At 46.9% G+C, this 26,055-nt stretch overlaps 2 protein-coding genes across 4 annotated transcripts in view; one reads left to right on the forward strand and one right to left on the reverse strand.

Annotated features, from left to right (window-relative positions):
* LOC309332886 (uncharacterized protein) overlaps positions 1–26,055 on the reverse strand; it is a 251,246-nt gene that overhangs the window by 155,060 nt on the left and 70,131 nt on the right. The window contains exons 2-6 of one of the 2 annotated variants that reach the window (XM_081846205.1): positions 22,901–22,996; positions 22,677–22,751; positions 22,261–22,356; positions 22,036–22,110; positions 7,467–7,562 (exon numbers count right to left, since the gene is read on the reverse strand). In XM_081846205.1, coding sequence (XP_081702331.1) covers positions 7,467–7,562; positions 22,036–22,110; positions 22,261–22,356; positions 22,677–22,751; positions 22,901–22,996 — 438 coding nt within the window. The remainder of the gene's footprint in view (positions 1–7,466; positions 7,563–22,035; positions 22,111–22,260; positions 22,357–22,676; positions 22,752–22,900; positions 22,997–26,055) is intronic. The other variant, XM_081846206.1, reaches the window with a different exon arrangement.
* The window catches only part of LOC309332844 (vomeronasal type-2 receptor 26-like), a gene marked incomplete at its 3' end in the record, with an annotated part of 48,102 nt that continues 24,091 nt past the window's right edge, over positions 2,045–26,055 (forward strand). Inside the window, exons 1-2 of one of the 2 annotated variants that reach the window (XM_081846098.1) lie at positions 2,045–3,532; positions 3,625–3,644. In XM_081846098.1, the coding sequence (XP_081702224.1) occupies positions 2,085–3,527 (1,443 nt within the window). In that variant the 5' untranslated portion in view covers positions 2,045–2,084. Of the gene's footprint in view, positions 3,533–3,624; positions 3,645–26,055 lie in introns of those variants that run through there. The other variant, XM_081846097.1, reaches the window with a different exon arrangement.

Consider the following 26,055-nt stretch of genomic DNA (forward strand, 5'->3'; position numbering starts at 1 on the left):
TATTGCCATGCTGTTGTTGCTTTCCAAGGCTTGTGCTACCCCCAGAAATATCTCCTGAGCTTTCAGAAGATGAGATGACTATAATTTTGATTATTCCAAGTGGAATAAGTTTCAGCACAATAACTTTCTGGAGTCTTGAATGGCTCAAGCGGCAGGTGCAGAGCTGGAGAAAAACATTTTGGACAGAAGTCAAGGGGAGTGTTTGGAAGTTGGAAGTTTGGCCTGAACTTTGCTCCCCAGGACCAAAGAAGGAGCTGGATCCGACCATGGACTCTCCTTCCTTGGAGGTTTTTAAGCAGAGGTGGGATGGCCATCTGATTCAGAGACAGGACCCCAGAGGTGATGGTGGGGAGAGAGGAGAAAGAGAGCAGCCCAAAATGAGAGAGGAACCCACATTGAGTCGCTAGCCAGGGAAGCCCTACAGCCCTGGCACCATGGGGGGCTGGTCCATCAGGACAAGTGGGGCAGCAAGCATAGCCTGCCCTTAGGAGCCCCCTGCCTGTCTGCCCCCTTGCTCACAACAGGTCCAGAAGGTGGCCTGACCGGCTGGCCAACTTCCTCCTCCTCCTCCTTCCCAGCCTCAGGGTTACCCAGCTCAGCAGGGCTTCCGTCCTGCTCTGTCTACTATGTACCTCATTGAGCGAGGCCCAAAGGGTATCCAGGGAAGACAGGGAGGAAAGGCTACTGAACAGGGACAGACTTGCAACCTGCAAGCTACAGTCGGAGTTGCTCTCGTAGGCTTCGTAGTTGAAGCTGAGGGGGCTGTCCAAGCCGGCGTCTCTCTGGGGAGCAAGGATTTTCTTCCAGCTTGGGGTCCTCCAGTGCACAACGTCAGAGTCCCCGATATCGAACTGGCTCATTGAAACGCTGATATGGCTACCGCAAAGGATTGTTGGGTTAATTTGTAATTAGTCATGAGCCAGAAAGAGATCCCTGCTCCTTCTGTTGCAGCTTCTGCTGCTCATGATGCCCTTTGGAGTCTGCGGGAACCACAAGGCGAAATGCCCCTTGAATCTGGTCAGGGATGAAACGGATGCTCGCAATTACTACTGGCGTGGACACTTTCTCATCAGTGGGGTCATCTCTCCAAAAGGCTTATATAAGGAAACTCCGTATGTCTTTTCTCAGACACCCTTCGCCAGGAATGAAAAGTACGTACTTCATAGTTTCATGGTCCTCCAGTCCTTCTAGTGGTTCCTGTTTATCAAGGAAAGAGCCCCTTTCTCACGGCTGGGGAGCCAAGGCTGTCCTCATGTTGCAGGTCTACCCTGCCCTGACCATTGGTCTTGCTGGCTGGGCTGATGGGAGCTGGGGGGTCCACTAAAAGATTCCACCCAAACCTCTCCCATTTCCTTGTTCCCTGGGTCTTCCTTAGTGAAACACTCTCCTACCTATGGATGCACTGAGTTTCCCCACCTGCAGGATGCCATGAAACTCAGGCAATTCAACCTTTGAGCTCTGGAAATTGTCTGAGTTTCATGGCTTCCTGGAGGTGGGGAAATTCAGTGCAAACTTTTGAACCCTGACCAGATTCATTGGCATTCTTGCATTCTTCTATTATATCCTTATACTGATATAATGTTATAAATGACCACCAACAAACTGTCGTTAAAGAATGCTATAGTTTTAAAAATGGATTTTTTAAATCCTGCAGATTAACATTTGGTGGCTGAAGAGCAGGAAATATGTGCTTTAATTGAAATGATAAATAAAATAATATGAGTCAGGATACTTCCTTGTTAGTGGAGTCTAAAATGTGAAAAGGAATTATTCCTTTTCTTCACACACACACACACACACACACACACACACCACACACACACACACCTGCTCTCATTTCTAACGATTGCAATGGTTGACAAAGTAGGTACCTGTTTCCTAACCCAGAGGGTGACATGAAACTCAAGCAATTTCCAAGCAACTGAGATTAATAATTTTATGTTTATTCTATTTGGATCACAGTTCTCTTTATACAACACAACAGGACACCTACATCTCAGAATGAAAAAATCTCTCTTGAAAATAGGTGAAGCACTGATTTTTTTTGGGAGGGGGGCGTTTGCGAAGGTAGGAGCTGTGCTGCCATGGGACCCAAGAAGACTGCTGCTGCAGAGCCTGGCGAGGGGAAGAAGGAGAAGGTTACGCTGGAAATGAAGATCATCCAGAAGCACGACGGTGGAATGCGTGTGACAGACCTCGCCAGGGAGTACGGGAGGAATCCATCGACCATCGGGACCATCCTGAAGATGAGGGAGAAGATCCTCGCGACTGATGCAGCCAAGGGAGTCACCAGGATCGTGAAGAACCGCTCAGCTGTTCTGGAGGAGGTGGAGAAGTTGCTGCTCATCTGGTTAGAAGAGAAGCAGCCTGCAGGGGACACAGTGACTGAGGCCGTCATTTGTGAGAAGGCCAAGGCCTTGCACGCAGACCTCGTCCAGGAACAGCCAGAAACCTCAGGCGAGCCAGAAGTCTTCAAGGCAAGCAGAGGCTGGTTTGACCGGTTCAAGACAAGATCTGGAATCCACAGCGTGGTCAGGCATGGAGAGCCTGCCAGTTCTGATGTTTCTGCGGCTGAAGACTTTGCAGCGGAGTTCCTGGAGGTTGTGAAGATGGAGGGCTACATTCCACAGCAGGTCTTCAACTGCGACGAGACCGGGCTGTTTTGGAAGAGGATGCCCAAAAGGACTTTCATCACACAGGAGGAGGCCAAGTTGCCTGGCCACAAGCCCATGAAGGACCGTCTGACCCTGCTCTTCTGTGCCAACGCAAGCGGCGACCGGAAGATCAAGCCCCTGCTGGTGTACCACTCGGAGAATCCACGGGCCTTCAAGAAACACAAGTTCAACAAGGAGCAGCTGCGTGTCATGTGGCGATCCAACAGTAAGGCTTGGGTCACACGTGTGCTGTTTGTGGACTGGGTCAATCTTGCTTGCACCACCATCACCCTGCGGGAATTCTGGAAGGACCACTTTGACATCGTCACCTGCTTGAAGATGATCACCACTGCCTGGAACGGGATCAGCAAGAGAAATTTGAATTGCGCTTGGCGAAGCCTGTGGCCGGACTGTGTGGCATCAAGTGACTCTGATGCACCAGAGTCAACAGTGGTGGAGGACATTGTTGCCTTGGGGAGGACCATGGGGCTGGAGGTCACAGAGGAGGACATCAGCGAGCTGGTGGAGGAGCACGACCACGAGCTGACCACCCAGGAGCTGGTCGAACTGCAGGCAGAGGCTGCGCAGGAGCAGGCGTCGCTGGAAGAGGAGGAAGCAACTGAGGAACGGCTGTCCTCCAAAGTACTGAGGGACATTTGCCTGAAGTGGAAGGATGTGCAGGCTTTTGCACAGTGGCACCACCCTGACAAGCATGTGGTACATGACCTTGTGAACACTTTTGATACGAGGGTCATGTTGCCTTTCAGGGAGGTGCTGAAAAGGCGGATGAAGCAGCAGACCATGGGCAGGTTCTTCAGCAAGAAGCAAAGAGTGGAAGAGGAACCTTCTTTGAGTTGTCCCCCAGAGACTTAGAAAATGTACTGTACACTTTGCTGGTTTTTAAATGTTTTTCTGTCATGTTTAGAAACTTAATTTATTGTTCCTTCAATTTTTGAAATGCTCTTTACAGTATGTGTGACTTTAAAGAGCACTTAATAAACTCTAGTTGTACCAAATTTGGCTTTGTTTGGACTTTTTTTGATCATAAAGGTAAAGGTAAAGGTAAAGGTACCCCTGCCCGTATGGGCCAGTCTTGACAGACTCTGGGGTTGGTGCGCCCATCTCACTCAAGAGGCCGGGGGCCAGCGCTGTCCGAAGACACTTCCGGGTCACATGGCCAGTGTGACAAAGCTGCATCTGGCGAGCCAGCGCAGCACACGGAAACGCCGTTTACCTTCCCGCCAGTAAGCGGTCCCTATTTATCTACTTGCACCCGGAGGTGCTTTCGAACTGCTAGGTTGGCAGGCGCTGGGACCGAGCAACGGGAGCGCACCCCGCCGCGGGGATTCGAACCGCTGACCTTTCGATCGGCAAGCCCTAGGCGCTGAGGCTTTTACCCACAGCGCCACCCGCGTCCCTTTTTTGATCATAGGAACACATTAATTGATTTTCAATGCATACCTATAGGAAGCCGTGCTTCGCAAGACGAAAAATTCGCTAGATGAAAAAACTCGTGGAACGAATTAATTTCGTCTTGCGAGGCACCACTTTATGCATGTGTGCTGGTCACAACTTGCTGCTTCCATGTATGTGCGTGACATCATTTTGAGCGTTTGCGCATGCGTGAATGGCAAAACCTGGAAGTAATGCGTTTTGTTACTTCCGGGTTGCCGTGGAGCGCAACCTAAAAACTCTCAGTTTCCTTCTTATTGTAATTTCTTTGACCCCCAGAAGGTCTCGCTGTCTCTTTTCTCAGTTCTTTCTTTAGCTGTCCCTTCTTGCTCGCTTGCTTTCCTCCTTTCCTTCCTCCTCCTTTGGGCATGGGCAGCATGAGCTAGCAGTTTTTCTACGCCATATTGCCCCTTCTTTTCAAGCCACCTTCCAGGATCGTTCCCCTCTCAATCCTGCCTTCTCTTTCTCCTCCAACACCGCAGACGCTGTTGTTCTCTCGCACTTCTCCTTCACCGTCCACCCTTTGCCCGCTGTCTTCTCTGTTCTGCTCCGCAATCTCAAAAGGTGTCGGGCTCTAGGACTGGGGCTGGCCGTGTGGGACGCCGGCGTAGGGCCACGAGAGTTTGGGTTTCTCGCCCCGCTTGCCTCCGCGCTCTGATCTTTTATTCCTCCTCTCCAGTTTGGACCACAAGGATTAAGACCTGTGGAAGGACAACCAAAAGGAAATGTCCCTTAGGGACTCGGGCGCCTCCAGGTGCTACTTCCCCTGCCACCACTGACGGAGGAAGGTGGGGTGCGGGGGGGGGTATCGCCCCGAGTGTCATCCCTGGGGTGTGTGTGACAAAATCTCCCTGGGTGAATCGGTGCGAGCCTCCCAACTCCTCCTCACCTTGGTTCAGGGTGGACACAGCTGCGATGCTGCCGCATCCAGCGCCTGAGCCGTGTGCAGAGTGGCCTCCTTTCTGCCTGCGCCCCGCTGCTGGTGCTTGTACTGGGTTGCCCCAGTGGCACTGGTGGTGTTGGCGGCAGCGCTCTTCTGAAGACCTTGTGGACCCAGGAGACGATGGAAGCCAGGCAAGTGGGGGTCTTCGGGGGCCTTTTTCCCTCGCAGTCCTGTGAAAAAAGTAAACAATTCACCTCCAGATTCTGGGAAAATGCCACAATCATTAATCAATCTTAAAGGTAAAGGTAAAGGTAAAGGTACCCCTGCCCATACGGGCCAGTCTTGACAGACTCTGGGGTTGTGCGCCCATCTCACTTAAGAGGCCAGGGGCCAGCGCTGTCCGGAGACACTTCCGGGTCACGTGGCCAGCGTGACATCGCTGCTCTGGCGAGCCAGAGCCGCACACGGAAACGCCGTTTACCTTCCCGCTGGTAAGCGGTCCCTATTTATCTACTTGCACCCGGAGGTGCTTTCGAACTGCTAGGTTGGCAGGCGCTGGGACTGAGCAGCGGGAGCGCACCCCGCCGCAGGGATTCGAACCGCCGACCTTTCGATCGGCAAGTCCTAGGCGCTGAGGCTTTAACCCACAGCGCCACCTGCGTCCCTTAATCAATCTTACAATCAAACAATTGATTAAATCTGCATGCTATCCTTCAACTGAAGCTCTCAGGGCGGCTTACAGCATAAAAATACAAAATAAAAACACAGCATATGTTTTAAAAACAAAAGCGAACTCATAAGCCAACCTCCCAATCCACAAGCATGTTGAAAAGGCCATGCATTGTTCAATTAGCCAAAGGCTGGTTGTAGAGCAGAACGTTCCATCTTGGTGACACACTTTGGAGACATGCCTCATTTCGCAACACAGGGATTCAGTTCAACTAGCCCTTTTCCAGGAGGAGCACACAGTTTGGAAAGCTCTGTTCTAGAGAAATGTCTTTGCTTGGCACCTAAAGATACATAATGAAGACGCCAGATGAGCCTCCCTGGAGAGAGCATTCCACAAGTGGGGAGCCACCACAGAAAAGGCCCCTTCTTGTGTTGCTGCCCTCCAGACCGTTTGTGAAGGAGCCATACGAAGAAGGGCCTGTGTGGTGGCAGGCTGTCATAATCCCTCCTTTTCTTTTTTGGGGCAAGGCGTTATATGAAAGAGTTGTAGTCAGTAGGGAACACTCCTCTCCCAAGTTCTCATGTGGTCAGCCCTGGATATATCTGGACGAGACACAAAGCCAAGAACAAGCGGATGGGGGGAAGATATCGGAGGCAGGAAACCCCCAGAGAGAACCGGCTTTGCAAAGTGCCAACATGGTTTTATTATCGCCAAACCCACTTTGCAATCAATAACTTCATTTGGCAGGAGCCACCTGGAAACTCATTCAAAAGAGTTATCTCACAAAACAAATACCAAACCAAAAGCAACCCAGGAGAATTATCTCCACCCCCATCGTTCTGCCCGGACACTGAGATCCAGCGCCAGGGCCTTCTGGCAGTTCCCCCACTGCACTAAGCGAAGTTACAGGGAACCAGGCAGAGGGCCTTCTTGGTGATGGCACCTCCTGTGGAATGCCCTCCCAGCAGATGTCAAAGAAATAAACAACTATCTGACTTTTAGAAGACATCTGTTCAGGGAAGCTTTTCATATGTCATGAATGAGTGTATGTTTTGTCTGACCTCAATTACGCTTGCCTCCAGGTGTTCTCCAGGTGTGGGGCATGGCAAATCAAGGGCCTCCTTGTCCTCCCCGTCCTCCTCTGGGGGGCTCCCTGGTTGTTCTTGTGGCTCTTCCTCCTTGATAGCCACTTCAGAGGCTGACTGCTGGCAGAGACAGGACCCCAGAGGTGGTGGTGGCAGTGGTGGTGGGGAGAGAGGAGAAAGAGAGCAGCACAAAAGGAGGCAGGAACCCAGAAGGGAAACTCTCGTGCCTACATTGAGTCACTAGCCAGGGAAGCCCTACAGCCCTGGCACCATGGGGGGCTGGTCCATCAGGAGGAGTGGGGCAGCAAGCATGGTCTGCCCTTAGCAGCCCCCTGCCTGTTTGCCCCCTTGCTCACAACCGTCCAGAAGGTGGCCTGGCCGGCCAGCTTCCTCCTCCTCCTTCTCCCCAGCCTCAGGGTTGCCCTTGTGCAGCTCAGCAGGGCTTCCCTCCTGCTCTGTCTGCTACGTACCTCATTGACGGAATCCCAAAAGGAATCGAGGGAAGACAGGGAGGACACAGAGGACAGGGAGGAAAGGCTGCTGACGGAGCTGGCTGGGGAAAGTTTGGGAACCTGCAAGGAAAAGATGCAAAAGAGGAGCAATTAAAAACGCAACCAAACATTAAAACTCAAGGCACCCATAACTGAAACAACAGTCTCATCCTACGGTTGATATGCCCCCCTCCCCTTCTGCCAATCACCGCTTAGGCCACGGCCACCTACCCAGTCAGGGCTGAGGAGAACCAGCCGTCTTGCGGTCTCCTCCTCGCCTTTTCCTTCATCGTCCTTTTCATGGAAAATGTCATCCTCGATGGCTGACTGCTAGCAGAGACAGGACCCCAGAGGTGGTGGCGGGGATTAAGGAAAAAGAGAGCAGCCCAAAATGAGACAGGCAGGAACCCAGAAGGCAGACTCTCCTGCCCACATTGAGTCGCTAGCCAGGGAAGCCCTACAGCCCTGGTGCCATGGGGGGCTGGTCCATCAGGACAAGTGGGGCAGCAAGCACAGCACATTCACTCTCAAGGCACCCATAATTCAAACAACAGAACAGCGGCATAGCCAGCCGTTTGGGTGCCCGGTTCAACGCGGGGGTCCTGTGGGCGGGGGGCGCTTTCTGGAGCCTATCCTCTGCCTCCCCCCCAGCTGTAGGGCGGCTGAGGGAGAGGCAGGGGGCAGACGCAAGCCCCACGCTGGTGTTTCAGGCAGCACCGAGCCTGCAGGGGCCCAAGCCACCACGTCACCCCCAGGAGAGATGCGTGGATCAGGCACTCTGCATGCCCCCCCCCCCCGGTAAGTGCCAGCCCCCCCGGTCTGGTGCCCAGTGCCAGCCGCGTTTTTTGACTCATCTAAAAGGTTTGGTGAGCCCAATTTTTATTTTTATTTTAAACTGGGCTTTTTGTCCTTTTGCCACCCCCCTCAGTGATGACACCTGGGGCGGACCCAATCCCCCACCCTCTTTTTTCTGCAACTGCAACAGAATAAAAGGACTCAGACTCCCTTAGCCGTTTCCTGCTGGTCCCCTCACCATTTTCCCAGACGTCAATCTTCTCACTTTGCAGTCCCAGATAAGGCACCCAAAGGCAGGGGTTGGCCTCACCTGCCAAGTGAGGTTGGGATTCTGAGCCGATGTCACAGCCAGGTTCCGATCAGTCCATTTCCTCCAAGGGGGGGGGGGACCTGTTTCCCCTGAGGGTGACCGCTGAACACACCACCCAAGAGAAAAAGAAGGAGAAAAGGAGAGAAATCTTTTAATTCTGTAGCAAGAAAGAATGCGTGCCAGGAGTTTTCTTCTCCCTGCACTCCTCCATTGCAACACCTTTTCATCATCATCATCATCATTAAACTAGATTTAATGAACACTCATATCAGAGTGCCCTGTAAACTGAAAGCCATAGTCTTTGTCATAGTACATTACCGTATTTTTTTAAATATATTTTTATTAAGATTTTAAATGTTACAGAAAACAAAAAGAGAAAAATATAGATAACAATACATAAAAAAGCAAACATCATCAAAAAAAAGAAAAAAAAGAGACAAGTCAAACCTTTACATCACTTATTTACATTCACTTACTTCCTTGACCTCCTCACACCTCCCATTTTTGTATTCTAATTCAATTAAATATTTCAGCAAATCCTTCCCAACTTTGTTTTTAACTTAATAATTTATCTTAATATAGTATAATTTTGCAATCTCTTCTTTCAGCAATTCATTTTTACTTAATCCTTTATATCTTTTCTGCTAGAACCACATAATTTTTTCCCCCAACATCTTTCTAACATTCCTTAATTTTACATTGTTTCTGAAGATAAACGTTAAATTCACGACCTTACAAAAGCTCGCTTTTACAATATCGCTGCCGGAACAGACATACGGTAAAATGGAACAGGTGTGAGTGCCTGCCGAATTTGAAGGGAGCATCTTATATTTGGGTATTGTCTTCTTTCCTCCCCCTTGAATTTTAAAGGTGCGGCTTATATTCGGGCCAATACGGTACTAAATTAATATTTTTATAACTAAATTTACTCAATATTCTAAATTTCTTCTCCTTTATTTGATTTATATGCCACCCTTCCTCATGAAAGATCCCGGTTTAAAAACAATTAAAAACATCTCAGGGTTATTGGGAAAAGAAGAATGGTTGGTGTAAACCCAAAACCAAGTTAATAATTGCATTTCAGTGGGTCTGCTTTAGGTTTCATTGCAATCAAGGCAATGAGATAATAATAATAATAATAATAATAATAATAATAATAATAATAATAATAATAATAATAATAATAATATTGCTTTCCCTGGCCACTCTGGGCGGCTCCCAACAGAATATTAAAAGCACTATCCAAATCACAGCCACAACATGCATTTAAAGCACTTTTGGAGCTCTAAATTGCAGGTCAAACAACTGGCGGGTGGCCCAGGCCATTTTGGCCTCTGTTGTCCAGGGCGCCGGAGCCGCGGGACGTCGGGAAAAGGGGGAAGCCCTTCTAGGTGCCTCCAAGGGAATGAGGAAAAGGACGAGGTCTCTGGGAGGCTTCCTGGGTTATGTGGGTTTATTAGTATAATAATGGGTTATTCTGAGTTTATTAGCAGGCCAGGAGGAAGGTTGCGCAGGGCAGCCTGGGAAGGGCGAGGGAAAGGCTGTGAGGAAAAGCCTTCTCTCTTTTCCCATCGCTCTGCCCCTCCATCAAGTTTAAATGGAAGAATCCAAATACGCCTAGAGAAAAATAAAATGATAGGAAACAGGATCCTTGTTTGTGAGAAGAAGGGGCAGCAAAGCATGCTGGGAAGAAGGACGTGAGGGAAATGAAATCAAACCTAACAAAGGATAATTTACCAATAAAGCTAATAAGTGAAACCTAACAAAAGACACCTTGGGATTTATTTATTCAGTTATACATTGGAAAATGGGTAAATTTCAAGTATAGGAAGCTGGATCCATGTTTGTGAGAAGAAGGGGCAGCAAAGCATGCTGGGAAGAAGGACGTGAGGGAAATGAAACCTAATAAAGGACAATTTATCAATAAAGCTAATAAGTGAAACCTAACAAAAGACACCTGGGGATTTATTTATTCAGTTATATGTTGGAAAATGGGTAAATTTCAATTATAGGAAACAGGATCCTTGTTTGGAGAAGAAGGGGCAGCAAAGCATGCTGGGAAGAAGGACGTGAGGGAAATGAAACCTAATAAAGGATAATTTATCAATAAAGCTAATAAGTGAAACCTAACAAAAGACACCTGGGGATTTATTTATTCAGTTATATGTTGGAAAATGGGTAAATTTCAAGTATAGGAAGCTGGATCCATGTTTGTGAGAAGAAGGGGTAGCAAAGCATGCTGGGAAGAAGGACGTGAGGGAAATGAAACCTAATAAAGGATAATTTATCAATAAAGCTAATAAGTGAAACCTAACGAAAGCCACTTTCAGATGTATTTATTCAATTATACATTGGAAAATGGGTAAATTTCAATTATAGGAAACAGGATCCTTGTTTGGAGAAGAAGGGGCAGCAAAGCATGCTGGGAAGAAGGATGTGAGGGAAATGAAACCTAATAAAGGGTAATTTATCAATAAAGCTACTATGTGAAACCTAACAAAAGACACCTGGGGATTTATTTATTTGGTTATACAGTGGTAGCTCGGGTTAAGAACTTAATTCTTTCTGGAGGTCCGTTCTTAACCTGAAACTGTTCTTATCCTGAGGTACCACTTTAGCTAATGGGGCCTCCTGCTGCCACCACGCGATTTCTGTTCTCATCCTGAGGTAAAGTTCTTAATAGCATTTCTGGGCTAGCGGAGTCTGTAACCTGAAGCGTATGTAATCCGAGGTACACTGGAAGAACGGCTGGCATGCTGGGAAGAAGGACGTGAGGGAAATGAAACCTAATAAAGGTTAATTTATCAATAAAGCTAATAAGTGAAACCTAACGAAAGCCACTTTCAGATGTATTTATTCAATTATACATTGGAAAATGGGTAAATTTCAATTATAGGAAGCTGGATCCTTGTTTGTGAGAAGAAGGGGCAGCAAAGCATGCTGGGAAGAAGGACCTGAGGGAAATGAAACCAAACCTTGGTTTCAGGTGAGCCCAGGGGAGAGAGAGAGAGAGGGGCCCCTGGGGGGATTTGCACTCTGCACGCCCTCAGAGGCCGGAGAGGCTGGCAGGGACGGGGCACCCAGGTGAGCCCGGGAGAGAGAGAGGGGGGCCCCTGGGGGGATCTGCACTCTGCACGCCCTCAGAGGCCGGAGAGGCTGGCAGGGACGGGGCCCCCAGGTGAGCCCGGGAGAGAGAGAGAGGGGCCCTTGGGGTGGGGGGATCCTGCTCTGGCACTTCTGGGAGGGATCTGCACTCTGCACGCCCTCAGAGGCTTCCTAGTCTAAGCTCAGGGGGCTCTTTGAGCCGGCATCTCTCTGGGGGGTGAGGGGTTTCTTCCCATTGGTCAACATCCTTCTTAAATTGTGGTGCCCAGAACTGGACACAGTATTCCAGGTGGGGACTGACCAAGGCAGAATAGAGCTCAGTCTTGTAAGCCACTGGGATTAGCAGCAATAAAAGTAATAATAATCACAATAAGATAGTAATATTAGACTTTGTTAACAAATATGTATGTTGCTTAACTGTGTGTGCATCGCAATCACTTATTCACGGTTGTGCGTAGTAATTTTAAGTGCATTCTTGATATTACAATCAAGGAGCAATACTGTTAAAATGCATATTTTCTTTAAATATAAACACAGAAAGAAATGAAGCTCCCAATTCAACGGATGATGACCTGTGCCACAAACCGGGAACCAGGCAGAGGGCCTTCTTGGTGGTGGCGCCCTCCCTGTGGAACGCCCTCCCAGCAGATGTCAAGGAAGGAAACCACTACCTGACTTTTAGAAGACATCTGAAGGTAGCCCTGTTTATGGACGTTTTTAATGTTTGATGTATTTATCGTGTTTTGAATATTCTATTGGGAGCCACCCAGAGTGGCTGGGGAAACCAAGCCAGATGGGTGGGGTATAAATAAATGGTGGTTGTTGTTACACTAGATTTAATGAACATTCATATCAGAGTGCCCTGTAAATTGATAGTCAATTGATAGCCATGTATACTAACCTTTTATGCTCTTCCATATCCATTTAATGCTCCGAAACCCTTCTTTTAGCTTCTTTTAGACTTTTATATATACTTTGTGTATTAATGCTTTCTAGCTTTCCAAAATGTTTTACAGATTGCTGGTCTACTGAATGCTGGTCTACTACCATAATAAAGATTGAATTGATTGAAATGAAGTATCCTATAGTAATGCAGTGATTGGACACCAAAATAATATAATACGGGTAATTCATAATGAAATATACAGTTTCCAGATCCTGTAAGACAGGCGCTGACACGGACCACAGCAGCGACCCATGAGGCAGATGTACTCATACAGTTTGTGTTTCACTACTGAGGGAAGTGATGGAGGTGATAGTGCGCGTGTCACGTGACTAGTCAGGCGAAATGGCTGCGTCTGCAGCGGAGAAGGCGTCTTGTGTTCTTGAACTGAGCAAAACGGAGTTTGTTGTGCAACTGCATTTTCGATTGTGATGTGTGTTGTGTGACAAGGGTGCACACATAGAACATCTGTGACTGTTTCTAAAATACTTCAACATTCTCCTACAATTCTGTCACAGGTAACATGAGATATATTCTTTTTTTATAGAGTTTTGAAACTGTATACTTCATTATGAATTACCCTGTGTAATACTATACTATACTATACTATACTATACTATACTATACTATAATCGTACTTTTCCGTGTATAAGACGCGGAAAATGGGATCCCACCATTTTCTTAATTTTGAGTCTTATACACCCCCGTCTTATACACGGGGGCATGTTCTACACGGGAAAATACAGTAATATGTAATATAATATACCGTATTTTTTGCTCTATAAGACTCACTTTTTGCCTCCTAAAAAGTATGGGGAAATGTCTGTGCGTCTTATGGAACGAATGTAGGCTGCGCAGCTATCCCAGAAGCCAGAACACCAAGAGGGATCACTGCTTTCGCTGGCTTCTGAGATTCAGAATATTTTTTTTCTTGTTTTCCTCCTCCAAAAACTAGGTGTGTCTTATGGTCTGATGTGTCTTATGGAGCGAAAAATATGGTAATATAATATAATATAATATAATATAATATAATATAATATAATATAATATAATATAATATAATATAATATAATATATAATATAATATAATATAATATAATATAATATAATATAATATAATATAATATAATATAATATAATATAATATAATATAATATATAATAAGGTAAAGGGACCCCTGACCATTAGGTCCAGTCATGGCCGACTCTGGGGTTGCGGCGCTCATCTCACTTTATTGGCCGAGGGAGCCGGCGTACAGCTTCCGGGTCATGTGGCCAGCATGACAAAACCGCTTCTGGCGAACCAGAGCAGCACACGGAAACGCCGTTTACCTTCCCACTGGAGCGGTACCTATTTATCTACTTGCACTTTGACTTGCTTTCGAACTGCTAGGTTGGCAGAAGCTGGCACCGAACAATGGGAGCTCACCCCGTCGCGGGGATTCAAACCGTCAACCTTCTGATCGGCAAGACCTAGGTTCTGTGGTTTAACCCACAGCGCCACCCGCGTCCCAATATAATATAATAATATAAAATACAGTATTTTTCGCCATATAGGACGCACTATTTTCCCTCCAAAAATGAAGGGGAAATGTGTGTGCGTCCTATGGGCGAATGCAGGCTTTCGCTGAAGGCTGGGGAGCGAGAGGGGTTGGTGCGCACCGACCCCTCTCACTCTCCAGGCTTCAGGAAGCTCTGCGCAACCCTCGGGAGCCCGGCACGAAGGTTGCGCAGAGCTGCCTGCATTCCGAAGCCTGGTGCGTGAGGAGGGGGGGGCTGCCTTGCCAGCGGTGTCCACAATGCACCCCTGGATTCGAGAGAAGGGGGTGCCGGTCACTTGGCACGAGCCCTCTATGAGGTTGGCTCTTCCTGACGCCGGTTCCAATCAGCGCGTGCTGGTTTGCTTTAGCTCGGAATTAAAATTGGAAACATAATTGGAATGAAGTTAAAGCACATACATCGAGCAAAGTTCGGGAGATAAGACTGCTGATTAATAGATCTCTGTGACCGGAGTGACGGATGGATAAGTAACAACAAGAAGATGAAGAAAGTAATAAAGGACTATCTGGATTGAACTGGATAGAACTGTTTAATTAAAGCAGCAATTCAAGTGATGTTTGGACTCGTTCGGAACTTGATGTATGAGTACCCCCAACAAAATTTAAAATTTGGCTGTATAATTTGGAACTAATGTGATTTGGATAATATGATGTGATTGGCATGTTCATAAAAATTATTTTAAACCCCCCCCCGGTAATTATTATAATATAATATAATATAATATAATATAATATAATATAATATAATATAATATAATATAATATAATATAATATAATATAATATAATATAATATAATATAATATAATATAATATAATATAATATAATATAATATAATATAATATAATATAATATACATTCCCCCAAATTAATATTTCATTACTAATTAATATTAGTAATAATAATGAAATAAGTCAAGCCAGAAGCTCCTCCCATTTTGCCTTGCCCTGCCTAGTGGGTGTGACCACTCCCCACTAAACCCCGCCCCGCCTCTCCCCGCTTTCCACTGCTGCCTTTCATGACCCATTGCCTTCCCCAGATCTACTCTCCCCACCTCCTTTCACAATGACTTGTCCAGATTGGTGTAGGCGGCCTGCCACTCCCGTGAGCCACTCCCATGAGAGTTCCCTCTCCCCTCTCTTCCCGCTTACCTCGCCCGCCACTAACCCTGGTCAGTGCAATAAAATTGATTGAATCCCAGTCAAGGCTTGACTAAGGTCAGTTGCTACTCTTTGGATCAGGGAGCAGAGCTTACACGATACAGAAATTAAAACAACAGACTACGGAAGATGTCTTAAATGAATTTCTCAGTTTATTGATATACAAAGCTTAGGAGAACAAAATGATGTGAAGTGAGCTTATGAATGATAGTGCATAAATGCGGGAAATGGCGCATAGAAAATTGAATACATAGAACTGGCAGAACCAAACAGTATTGTTGAATATCAGAATTGATATGGTTAATAGGTAGTCATGACAAAGCAAACAGACTCAAAAACCTAACTCCTCTCCCTCTAAACTATCTTGTTGTGAGATAAATATAAGTTTCCAAAACACAAAATTATTAAAAGATAGTAGTTTACAAACTAAGGGCAGTAGACCAGGACTCATTGTAGTCCTTGGCAAAGCAAGGTAGCAAATCATTTCCTCCCATCTTAGTGTTCATGTCAACAGGACTTCCTAAAATCCAGGCTAAGAAGGAACACAATCTCTTTCAGAGATGGAGAATAAACAGCATGGGTGAGTAGCTGTGTTTCCTTTATGCACTTCTGGACATCATGAACATGGACTATTTTAAGAATCAGATGTCCCCTTAATTCCTTGTTGTCAGGTGCTCCTTTGTGTTCAGATCAGGCCTCAGCACAATAATGTAGCAGAAGAAGAAACAGCAACTGAGAAGATGATGCTGAAGGCTGTTTGTCGGAGAAGGCAGGTCTCTTTCCTTGGGCGCCCGATGAAGAGGAAGGAGGACCAAAAGGAAAGCAGGAGGGAGACGAGCAGGATGTAGGAGAGGTCCCGGTTGTTGGCTTTGACAATGGGAGTTTCCTTGTATTTAATGAAGATTCCCAACACAGTGTCTGCTGTTAAGGACAAGAAGAGGCCAATGGAAGCTAAAACCATTCCCAAATATTCTCCATAAGTCAGGAAGGTGGTAATCTTGGGGACACATTGATCTCTGTCCTTATTTGAATGGTGATCTTCTGAGCATTTGGTGCAATGTTCTGCATCTGTGGAAGATAAAACGAATGGCTGTAGCATCACTTACATCCCTCATGATCGGTGCTTATTACGTTTTGAAGAAATCCTAGAGATTTCTTCCTTATGATCATTCCTTTCAACTCTCTTCCAGGATGTAATGAAGGGGATTAATCCTAAAGAAGTTGAGGAAGGAGCCACATTCCACAATGTCTGCAGAATTCTCACAAAAAGTGTGTGAGACTGGATTTCTGCCCTGTGTTTACTCTCTCCAGAAATTTCTTCCCCCTTGGAGTCACCCACCTTCCTGGGCAGAGAAGGTCCCTTCCGCACACCGAGCACAAGCATAGCAGCAAATGGGCTTTCCTTCCAGGACCACCTTGGCATATCCAGGCTGACATCTTTCTGTACACCTGGAACGAGGTACGGCCTAACCAGAAAGACAAGAAGGTGCAACAAAGAGGAACAGTTAGGAGTATTTGTGGTATGTGATGCACTCATGGATTGAATTCAAACGGATCTCTGGAATGCAGCCTTTGAATCCCTCTTCAGGGTCCTTTCTGTCGGTTAATCAAGCCCATATCAGGAGAAACTGGCAACTCTCCAAGGCACCCAGCATGATTCCCTGTTGACCTCCCTGGCTGCATTCCCCAGCAGGCGCAGGCAAGGTCTCGATCGGCGATTCTTCTCAAACGTGAGAAGAACACCCCCCCTCTTTCCTGCCCCCTGGCAGGGGAAAGAGATAGACAGAAACGTATTTACATGCCTTTATTTCTGTCTTTGCAGCGTTACAAAAAACATGACTGCTGTCTTCAAACTATAGCTGTGTAGAGACAAAACACTTCCTGTACTTCCAGGACAGGAATAAACGGAAGAGCTCATATTACACTCTGAGCTAATTCCGGTGCTTCACACTGTGAGTTGACTGTCCCTCTGTTTCCCACGGACAGTCCCAACATTCCCATCATGTTTACTTTTCAAGCCAGCACTTTGCAGCTGCATTGCATCCATATCGTAACAGTTTCTACCCCCCACTGACCATTGGGGTGACCAGAATATCTTTTTCTTCGTAATTCGTTCAGGACAACTGAGGTTTGTGCCACAGAACTCTGTTTCCTCTTCTCCGTTTACCTGCTTCCCTGCTTAATAAATCTTCAAAGAAAATGGCAATGGAGTCTGAAATGTGATTTCCCAAATTTCAGGATTCTGATAATCTCTCAACCACTAATTAAGATAAATTTAATACGAGTCTCCCAAGATGGCGTCGTTAGAAGAAGCATTGATTTGAGCTCCGTGTTAGTTGTGCGGTTTTTATTAGTTTATATTAGTTTTTACTAGTTTTATCAGCTTTTTTATTACCTTTATCAGCATTTTCATTATTTTTACAAAAAAAGGATCTCTGCAGCTGCTGGGAAACACTTCACTGGCAGGCAGGCTGAGTTAAGCCAAAGACATATTAAGAAAAACTGCTCGGAAAGCCCTGTGGGAACTCCCGTTTGTGTGTCGCCGCTCTCTACTCTAATTGTTTTAAGTGATAAGGAAGATTAACAGCTGAAGGAAACCTGCTGTGAACTTCTACTGCAGCCGAGTTCGGAATCCAGACCAAGCTCGAAGCTGCATGACGAGAAACTCCCCTGTTCAAGGTGAGGCCTTTGTGAGTTTCCCTTTCATCTGAGAGTTTCCCTTTCATCTGAGACCGAACTGCGGTGGGCCCTGCGATAAGCTTTGAAGAAGAATCTTATATTAGTCTTAGTCCTGGTGGGAGTAGGACTTCAAAGGAATGGTCTGTGTTGCTTACTGGTAGCCTCCTTGTAGATCTAAATAGACCTAAATTGCCGGCCTGTGAGGGTGAGGGTGAAGACGCCAACTTTCATATGAACAGGCAGCGAAATATACCCCCATTGCAAGTGCTGGCTGGCTAGAAGGAAATATTTATCACCTGAGTTGACGTTGAAATACTATCCCCCCTCTTCTCGATATCTGAACCATGGGATATGGGAAACGTCTTAGAGATCCCGAGGAGATGGTCCCCGCTCCCTTTCCGAGATCAAAGCAAATAAGGGTCGAACCATGTCACTTTAAAGAAGGGAGTAATCTACTGGATTGTTCCTACATGGTAGGAACGCAGAACCGTTTCAACCCACTGATTGACTGCGCGTCAGCACTTAAAGACGAAGAGCGAATAATTCCACAAACAACAAGCGATGCGGCCAACAGTAAGAGTGTAGTCTCTCCTCAGAAGGAGGAACTGGTCCTTGGCACGGCCAATCATATGACATTTGAACAGTCCCATTTAATAATCAAAACCTTGCACTGTATATTCAAAAGACTAGATGATCTTTCGTCCCAGCTGCACAGCCTCCAACAAAAGCTAGTTACTACTTCCCCAGCGTCAGCCGGTGTTAAGTCCCTTGAAGAGAGGAAGGGGACGAGGAGTTTGTCCTTAAATAACAAGCGTACTGAGAAATTTAAATACAACCTTAACCTTCAATTAGGTCATCAATCCTTGATCTTAACACCAAGGAAAGTGAGCCTAACTATACAATATGGGGACCCAAGATGGAGAACTCTGGGGGGTGCCAAGGATCTCTTAAAGGTGCTTTTAAATATGGAGGCAACACAAATTGACCTCTGTGCAGTCCTTCCCCTTGTCCATCATCATAAATCTCAGAGAGTCCTGCTTGCGTTCCAATCCACAAAAATTCCCACTATCATACTACGCAAGAAAGCATTTTTGTTTCGCTGTGGGATAGTACCAACGAGAGCTTTTATAGACTCTACGCCTAAACCCCTACTGTTGGAGGCAATAACCAAAGAGGGCTCAAAATCTGCTAAACCCGATCCACCAGTGGTCACCGGAGGGGGTGTTCTACCCCAGGAGAAGAGCTATGTAGCCTCCTCTCCCCTAGCAAAGGACAATGACCACCCGGAAAGTGGCCTGACACCACCAGAAGAGATCGAACTCATTGCCTCCTTTGCAGATTTACCAGTGGTGGAACAAAAAGAAATTATTAAAAGACTGGAATCGCTTAAAACCCAACTTATTTCTTTATTTTAAACAATAATCAAAAATTATATAATGCTTTGTATCTTCCCTTTACACGTTCTCTCTCACTTATTTCTTCCCACCCCTTTTTATTTTCTGCCTTTCCTTTCAAAGTCTTCCCTTAATACCTTCCCCCCTCCCTTAAATCCCTCCTTTATAGGCTTATCACCTAAGAAAACAGTTCAACAATATAATACAGAATTATACATAAAAAGTAAATAGAACATTGCAGGACCATCAGCAAGCTGGGGGGGGGGAAAGGAAACTCAGTTTCCTTCTCATTGTAGTTTCTTTGACCCCCAGAAGGTCTTGCTGTCTCTTTTCTCAGTTCTTTCTTTAGCTGTCCCTTCTTGCTCGCTTGCTTTCCTCCTTTCCTTCCTCCTCCTTTGGGCGTGGGCAGCGTGGCGCTGTCGTTCTCTCGCACTTCTCGCAGACGCTGTCATTCTCTCGCACTTCTCCTTCGCCGTCCACCCTTTGCCCGCTGTCTTCTCTGTTCTGCTCCATAATCTCAAAAGGTGACAGGCTCTAGGACTAGGGCTTGCCGTGTGGGACGCCGGCGTAAGATTAAGACCTGTGCAAGGACAACAAAAAGGAAATGTCCCTTAGGGACTCGCGCGCCTCCAGGTGCTACTTCCCCAGCCACCACTGGCGGAGGAAGGTGGGGTGCGGGGGGGGGGTATTGCCCTGAGTGTCATCCCTTGGGGGGAGGGCTGACAAAATCCCCCCGGGCGTAGGGCCACGAGAGTTTGGGTTTCTCGCCCCGCTTTCCTCCGCGTTCTGATCTTTCCTCTCCAGTTCCGACCACAAGGATTAAGACCTGTGCAAGGACAACAAAAAGGAAATGTCCCTTAGGGACTCGCGCGCCTCCAGGTGCTACTTCCCCAGCCACCACTGGCGGAGGAAGGTGGGGTGCGGGTGGGGTATTGCCCCGAGTGTCATCCCTTGGGGGGGGGGCTGACAAAATCCCCCCGGGCGGATCAGTGCAAGTCTCCCAACTCCTCCTCACCTTGGTTCGGGGTGGACACAGCTGCGATGCTGCCGCATCCAGCGCCTGAGCCGCGTGCAGAGTGACCTCCGTTCTGCCTGCGCCCCGCTGCTGGCTCTTGTACTGGGTTGCCCCGGTGGCACTGGTGGTGCTGGCGGCGGCGCTCTTCTGAAGATCTTGCGAATCCGGGAGATGATGGAAGCCAGGCAGTTGGGGGTCTTCGGGGGCCTCTCTTCCTCGCAGTCCTGTGAGAAAAGTAAACAATTCACCTCCAGATTCTGGGAAAATGCCACAATCTTTAATCAATCAATCAATCAATTGGTTAATTAATTAAACCCGGAACCTCTCAGGGCGGCTTACTGGATAAAAATACAAAATAAAAACACAACATATGTATTAAAAACAAAAACGAAGTCATAAGCCAACCTCCCAATCCACAAGCATGTTGAAAAGGCCATGCATTGTTCAATTAGCCAAAGGCTGGTTCTGGAGCAGAACTTTCCATGTTGGTGACACACTTTGGAGACATGCCTCATTTCGCAACATAGGGATTCAGTTCAACTAGCCCTTTTCCAGCCCTGGGAGGAGCACGAAGGTTCTGCGACACACAGTTTGGAAAGCTCTGTTCTAGAGAAACGTCTTTGCTTGGTACCTAAAGATACATAATGAAGGTGCCAGATGAGCCTCCCTGGAGAGAGCATTCCGCAAGTGGGAGCCACCACAGAAAAGGCCCCTTCTTGTGTTGCTGCCCTCCAGACCGTTTGTGAAGGTGCCACACGAAGAAGGGCCTGTGTGGTGGCAGGCTGTCATAATCCCTCCTTTTCTGTTTGGGGGCGAGGCGTTATATGAAAGGGTTGTAGTCAGGAGGGAACACTCCTCTCCCAAGTTCTCATGTGGCCGGCCTTGGAGAGATCTGAACGAGACACAAAACCAAGAACAAGCGGATGGGGGGAAGGTATAGGAGGCAGGAAAACCCCAGAGAGAACCGGCTTTGCAAAGTGCCGACATGGTTTTATTATCGCCAAACCCACTTTGCAATTAATAACTTCATTTGGCAGGAGCCACCTGGAAACGCATTCAAAAGAGTTATCTTACAAAACAAATACCAAACGAAAAGCAACCCAGGAGAATTATCTCCACCCCCATCGTTCTGCCCGGACACTGAGATCCAGCGCTGAGGGCCTTCTGGCGGTTCCCCACTGCGATAAGCCAAGTTACAGGGAACCAGGCAGAGGGCCTTCTCGGTAGTGGCACCCGCCCAGTGGAATGCCCTCCCGCCAGATGTCAAAGAAATAAACAACTATCTGACTTTTAGAAGACATCTGAAGACAGCCCTGTTCAGGGAAGCTTTTCATATGTCATGAATGAATGTTTCGTCTGACCTCAATTACGCTTGCCTCCAGGTGTTCTCCAGGTGGGGGGCACGCCAAATCAAGGTCCTCCCTGTCCTCTTTGTCCTCTTCGTCCTCCTCTGGGGGGCCCACTGATTCTTCTTGTGGCTCTTCCTCCTTGATAGCCACTTCAGAGGCTGACTGCTGGTAGAGACAGGACCCCAGTGGTGGTGGTGGGGAGAGAGGAGAAAGAGAGCAGCCCAAAATGAGAGAGGAACCCACATTGAGTCGCTAGCCAGGGAAGCCCTACAGCCCTGGCACCATGGGGGGCTGGTCCATCAGGACAAGTGGGGCAGCAAGCACACCCTTAGCAGCCCCCTGCCTGCCTGCCTGCCCCCTTGCTCCTGAGCAGTCCAGAAGGTGGCCTGACCAGCTGGCCGGCCGGCCGGCTGGCTTCCTCCTCCTCCTCCTCCCCAGCCTCAGGGTTGCCCAGCTCAGCAGGGCTTCCCTCCTGCTCTGTCTGCTACGTACCTCATTGAGGGAGTCCCAAAGGGATTCCAGGGAGGACAGGGAGGAAACACTGGAAAATGGTGACATACTTGGAACCTGCAAGGAAAGATGCAAAAAACGAGCAATTAAAAAACCAAGCCAAACATTAAAACTCAAGGCACCCATAACTGAAACAACAGTTTCATCCTGCGGTATATATGCCCCCCTCCCCTTCTGCCTATCACCGCTTAGGCCACGGCCACCTACCCAGTCAGGACTGAGGAGATCCAGCCGTCTTGCGGTCTCCTCCTCGCCTTTTCCTTCCTCCTCCTTTTCATGGGAAATGTCCTCCTCGATGGCTGACTGCTGGCAGAGACCCAGTGGTGGTGGCAGGGAGAAAGGAGAAAGAGAGCAGCCCAAAATGAGACAGGAACCCACACTAAGTCGCTAGCCAGGGAAGCTCTACAGCCCTGGCGCCATGGGGGGCTGGTCCATCAGGACAAGTGGGGCAGCAAGCATACCCTTAGCAGCCCCCTGCCTGGCTGCCTGCCCCCTTGCTCCTGACCAGTCCAGAAGGTGGCCTGACCAGCCGGCCGGCCGGCCGGCTTCCTCCTCCTCCTCCGCCCCAGCCTCAGGGTTGCCCAGCTCAGCAGGGCTTCCCTCCTGCTCTGTCTGCTACGTACCTCATTGAGGGAGTCCCAAAGGGAATCCAGGGAGGACAGGGAGGAAACACTGGAAAAGGGTGACATACTTGGAACCTGCAAGGAAAGATGCAAAAAAGAGCAATTAAAAAACCAAACCAAACATTAAAACTCAAAGCACCCATAACTGAAACAACAGTTTCATCCTGCGGTATATATGCCCCCCTCCCCTTCTGCCTATCACCGCTTAGGCCACGGCCACTTACCCAGTCAGGACTGAGGAGATCCAGCCGTCTTGCGGACTCCTCCTCGCCTTTTCCTTCATTGTCTTTTTCATGGAAAATGTCCTCCTCGATGGCTGACTGCTGGCAGAGACCCAGTGGTGGTGGCAGGGAGAAAGGAGAAAGAGAGCAGCCCAAAATGTTTATTGCTTTTAAACATAACAAAGAAGAAGAAAAAGAAGAGAAGAAAAAAAACCCCAATACAATACAATATATAAACAATACACAACACAACACTAACACAATAAACTAAACATAACCAAACAAAAACATTTTAAAACACACTTCTTACCATACCAATATCTTAACTTTCATTCCCTTGTTTCATCGACCTCCTCACACCTCCCTTTTTGTATTCCACTTCTGTTAATTATTTCAGCAAATCCTTTCCATCTTCCTCTATTTCTGTCATATAATTGTCTTAACATATTTTAACCTTATTTTCCCTTTAATACTCTAATAATCTATCTATACTTAATTCCTTATAACACTTCTACTAAAGCCGTATAACTTCATTCCAACATTTTTCAAACACTCATTAATTTTACATTATTTCTATAAATCGTCTTTAAACTTTTTCCAATCTTCTTCCACCGTCTCTTCTCCCTGGTCTCGGATTCTGCCAGTCCGTTCCGCCAATTCCATATAGTCCACCAACCTGGTGATCTTCTGTCCGATGCTCTTAACTCTTTTCCAAGTCCCTTCTGCGGGTCTTCTTCGTACTTATACAAGAACTTTACTTTGTCTTCTACTGATCTTATTTTTGTTTTCCTTCCTTTGAGGCTGAAGAGTAGGTCTTGGGGAAACTCCCACCTAAAGATAATTTTATTCCATCTCGACAGGGCAACCAAATTTCCATAGTTAAACCTAAGATCCAAAAGGTATTTCAGGACGTCTTTCAAAATTTCCACTCTTGACTGTTGTTCTTCTAAGTTCTTCTGGTAAAGTCTGAAAACCCTCACAATTTTAGTCTCTTCTTGGCCCAATTCCAGGTCCCAAAAATCAGCAGATTCCTGTGTAAGAAAGTCCATCAAACCTTCCCTCTCCAGTTCAGGCAGGGCTCTGATCCTCAAAGTCTGTTTTCCTTTAGATTCAATCATAAAAGGCATCAACTTATGATCATCAAATTGCATGTATGAGGCTGGGACTCTTTCTCTCTCCAATTGTGTTACTTTAGGTTCAACGGCAACAGCTTTCTCCCTAGCCTTCTCCGCAGTTTGCCAAGTCAAAGTGGATTCCTGTGTCAATTTCTGGATAGTTTCTGTATTGGTATTCACCTTTTGTCCCCAAAAATCCACCTTCTTGTGAAGCTGTTCCAATGAATCATTTATCTTACATAATACAGCCACTAAGGCCTCTTCTGTTGACATTCTTAACCGATTCAAGGTCATTCCCAAAGTCTCACAGCCTTATCTTGCAGCTGGAAATTCCCCCAGCTCAGCTCTTGTAATAGTTTCAAAGGCTTCCTCTAGAGGGAAACAGTTTCTATTTGTATCAATCCTTTTAAGCACAGTTCAAACAATAAAGTTAGTTTCAATTTTCAGTTACTTTTACTCCTTTTTAAGAGCAGACGGAGAGAATAGAAACAATGTATCTCTCTTATTTAGCTAGCTGTCAGCGAATGTTCTATTCACTGTCAACGACCAATCCAAAAACGTCAGTCTTACTAGCAGCCCGTTTCCAGGTTCGGAGCGGTGGTATTTTGACTTTCTTCACTCTCTCCTGCAGGCACACACAATCCAAAACTTCCCCCCTCTTCTCCTGCTTCCAAGGGGGGTTTGATGTTTTCTACCGATGGAAATTTAGTCCTTTACAATAGGCTTTCCAAGACTTTAGCTTACAGTCTCTTTGCTGTGATCTATTTACAAAAGGGGAAGGCGGACTTCCTGTTTTGAACCTCCCCGTTTCGGTGTCAAATTAAGACGTTTAAAAATCCAATTCTCCGCTCTACTCACAGGTAGTTGCTTTAAGATCAAATTGTCCACAGGAAAAAGTCAGCGCTCTCTGGCAACAGCTATGCGGCTTTGCTCCGTGGAAGAAGCAGTCAATTCGAAGCACCGTGACACTCACCCCACGTTGCTCCGGAACCCCGAAACCGGGTTTCCCCACGAGTGGGGGAGGCGCAAAAGGTGCCAGCCGAATCCCAGGTTCACAGGCTTCACCCGCCGGTGATTTTTAGTGGGTCTCCGCCTTGCCATGGCGGCCAGACCCAGATTTCCACGAGGCAAATGCCTCCCGATCAGAGGAATTCAGCCATTGCCGGAGGCACCAACCCGGAAGTCCGAGAGCAGCCCAAAATGAGACAGGAACCCAGAAGGCAAACTCTCCTGCCCACATTGAGTAGCTAGCCAGGGAAGACCTACAGCCCTGGTGCCATGGGGGACTGGTCCATCAGGACGAGTGGGGCAGCAAGCACAGCACATTAACTCTCAAGGCACCCATAATTGAAACAACAGAACAGTATTACTTTAATACCAAAAACAGAAAAGGAAAAAACAGATATAAGAAACTATAGGCCAATTTCATTGCTTAATAGCGACTATAAGATTTTTGCCGATATTATGGCTAATAGACTCAAGAAACATCTAAAGAAATACATTCATAAAGATCAAGCGGGATTCCTACCCAATAGGCAACAGAAGGATAACGTCCGCCACATATTGAATATTATTGAATACCTTGACATGAGGACAGACATCCCGGCAGCCCTGATGTTCATTGACGCCGAGAAGGACTTTGATAATGTTTCGTGGGAATTTTTATTACAATGTATGAAAATGGTAGGAATAGAAGGTCCTTACATGGAAGGCATCAAGGCCATATACTCAGGGCAACGGGCTAGGCTGATCATTAACAATAATTTATCCAAATCCTTCACGATCATGAAAGGGACAAGACAGGGCTGCCCCCTGTCACCCCTGTTATTTATTATGGTTTTGGAGGTTATTGCAAATAAATTAAGGAAAACGTTAAATGTAAGGGGGATAAAAATTGGGGAAAAGGAATTTAAGTTAAAGGCGTATGCCGATGACCTGGTCTTGTCTCTAGAGAACCCTCTGGACAGTGTTAGTTGTGCAATAGAACTTTTAGAGGATTTTGGCAAATTGTCAGGATTTAAGCTAAATAGGAAAAAAACTAAA

This window comes from Podarcis erhardii, assembly GCF_964252035.2.
Source record: "Podarcis erhardii genome assembly, chromosome: 18".
NCBI lineage: Eukaryota > Metazoa > Chordata > Lepidosauria > Squamata > Lacertidae > Podarcis > Podarcis erhardii.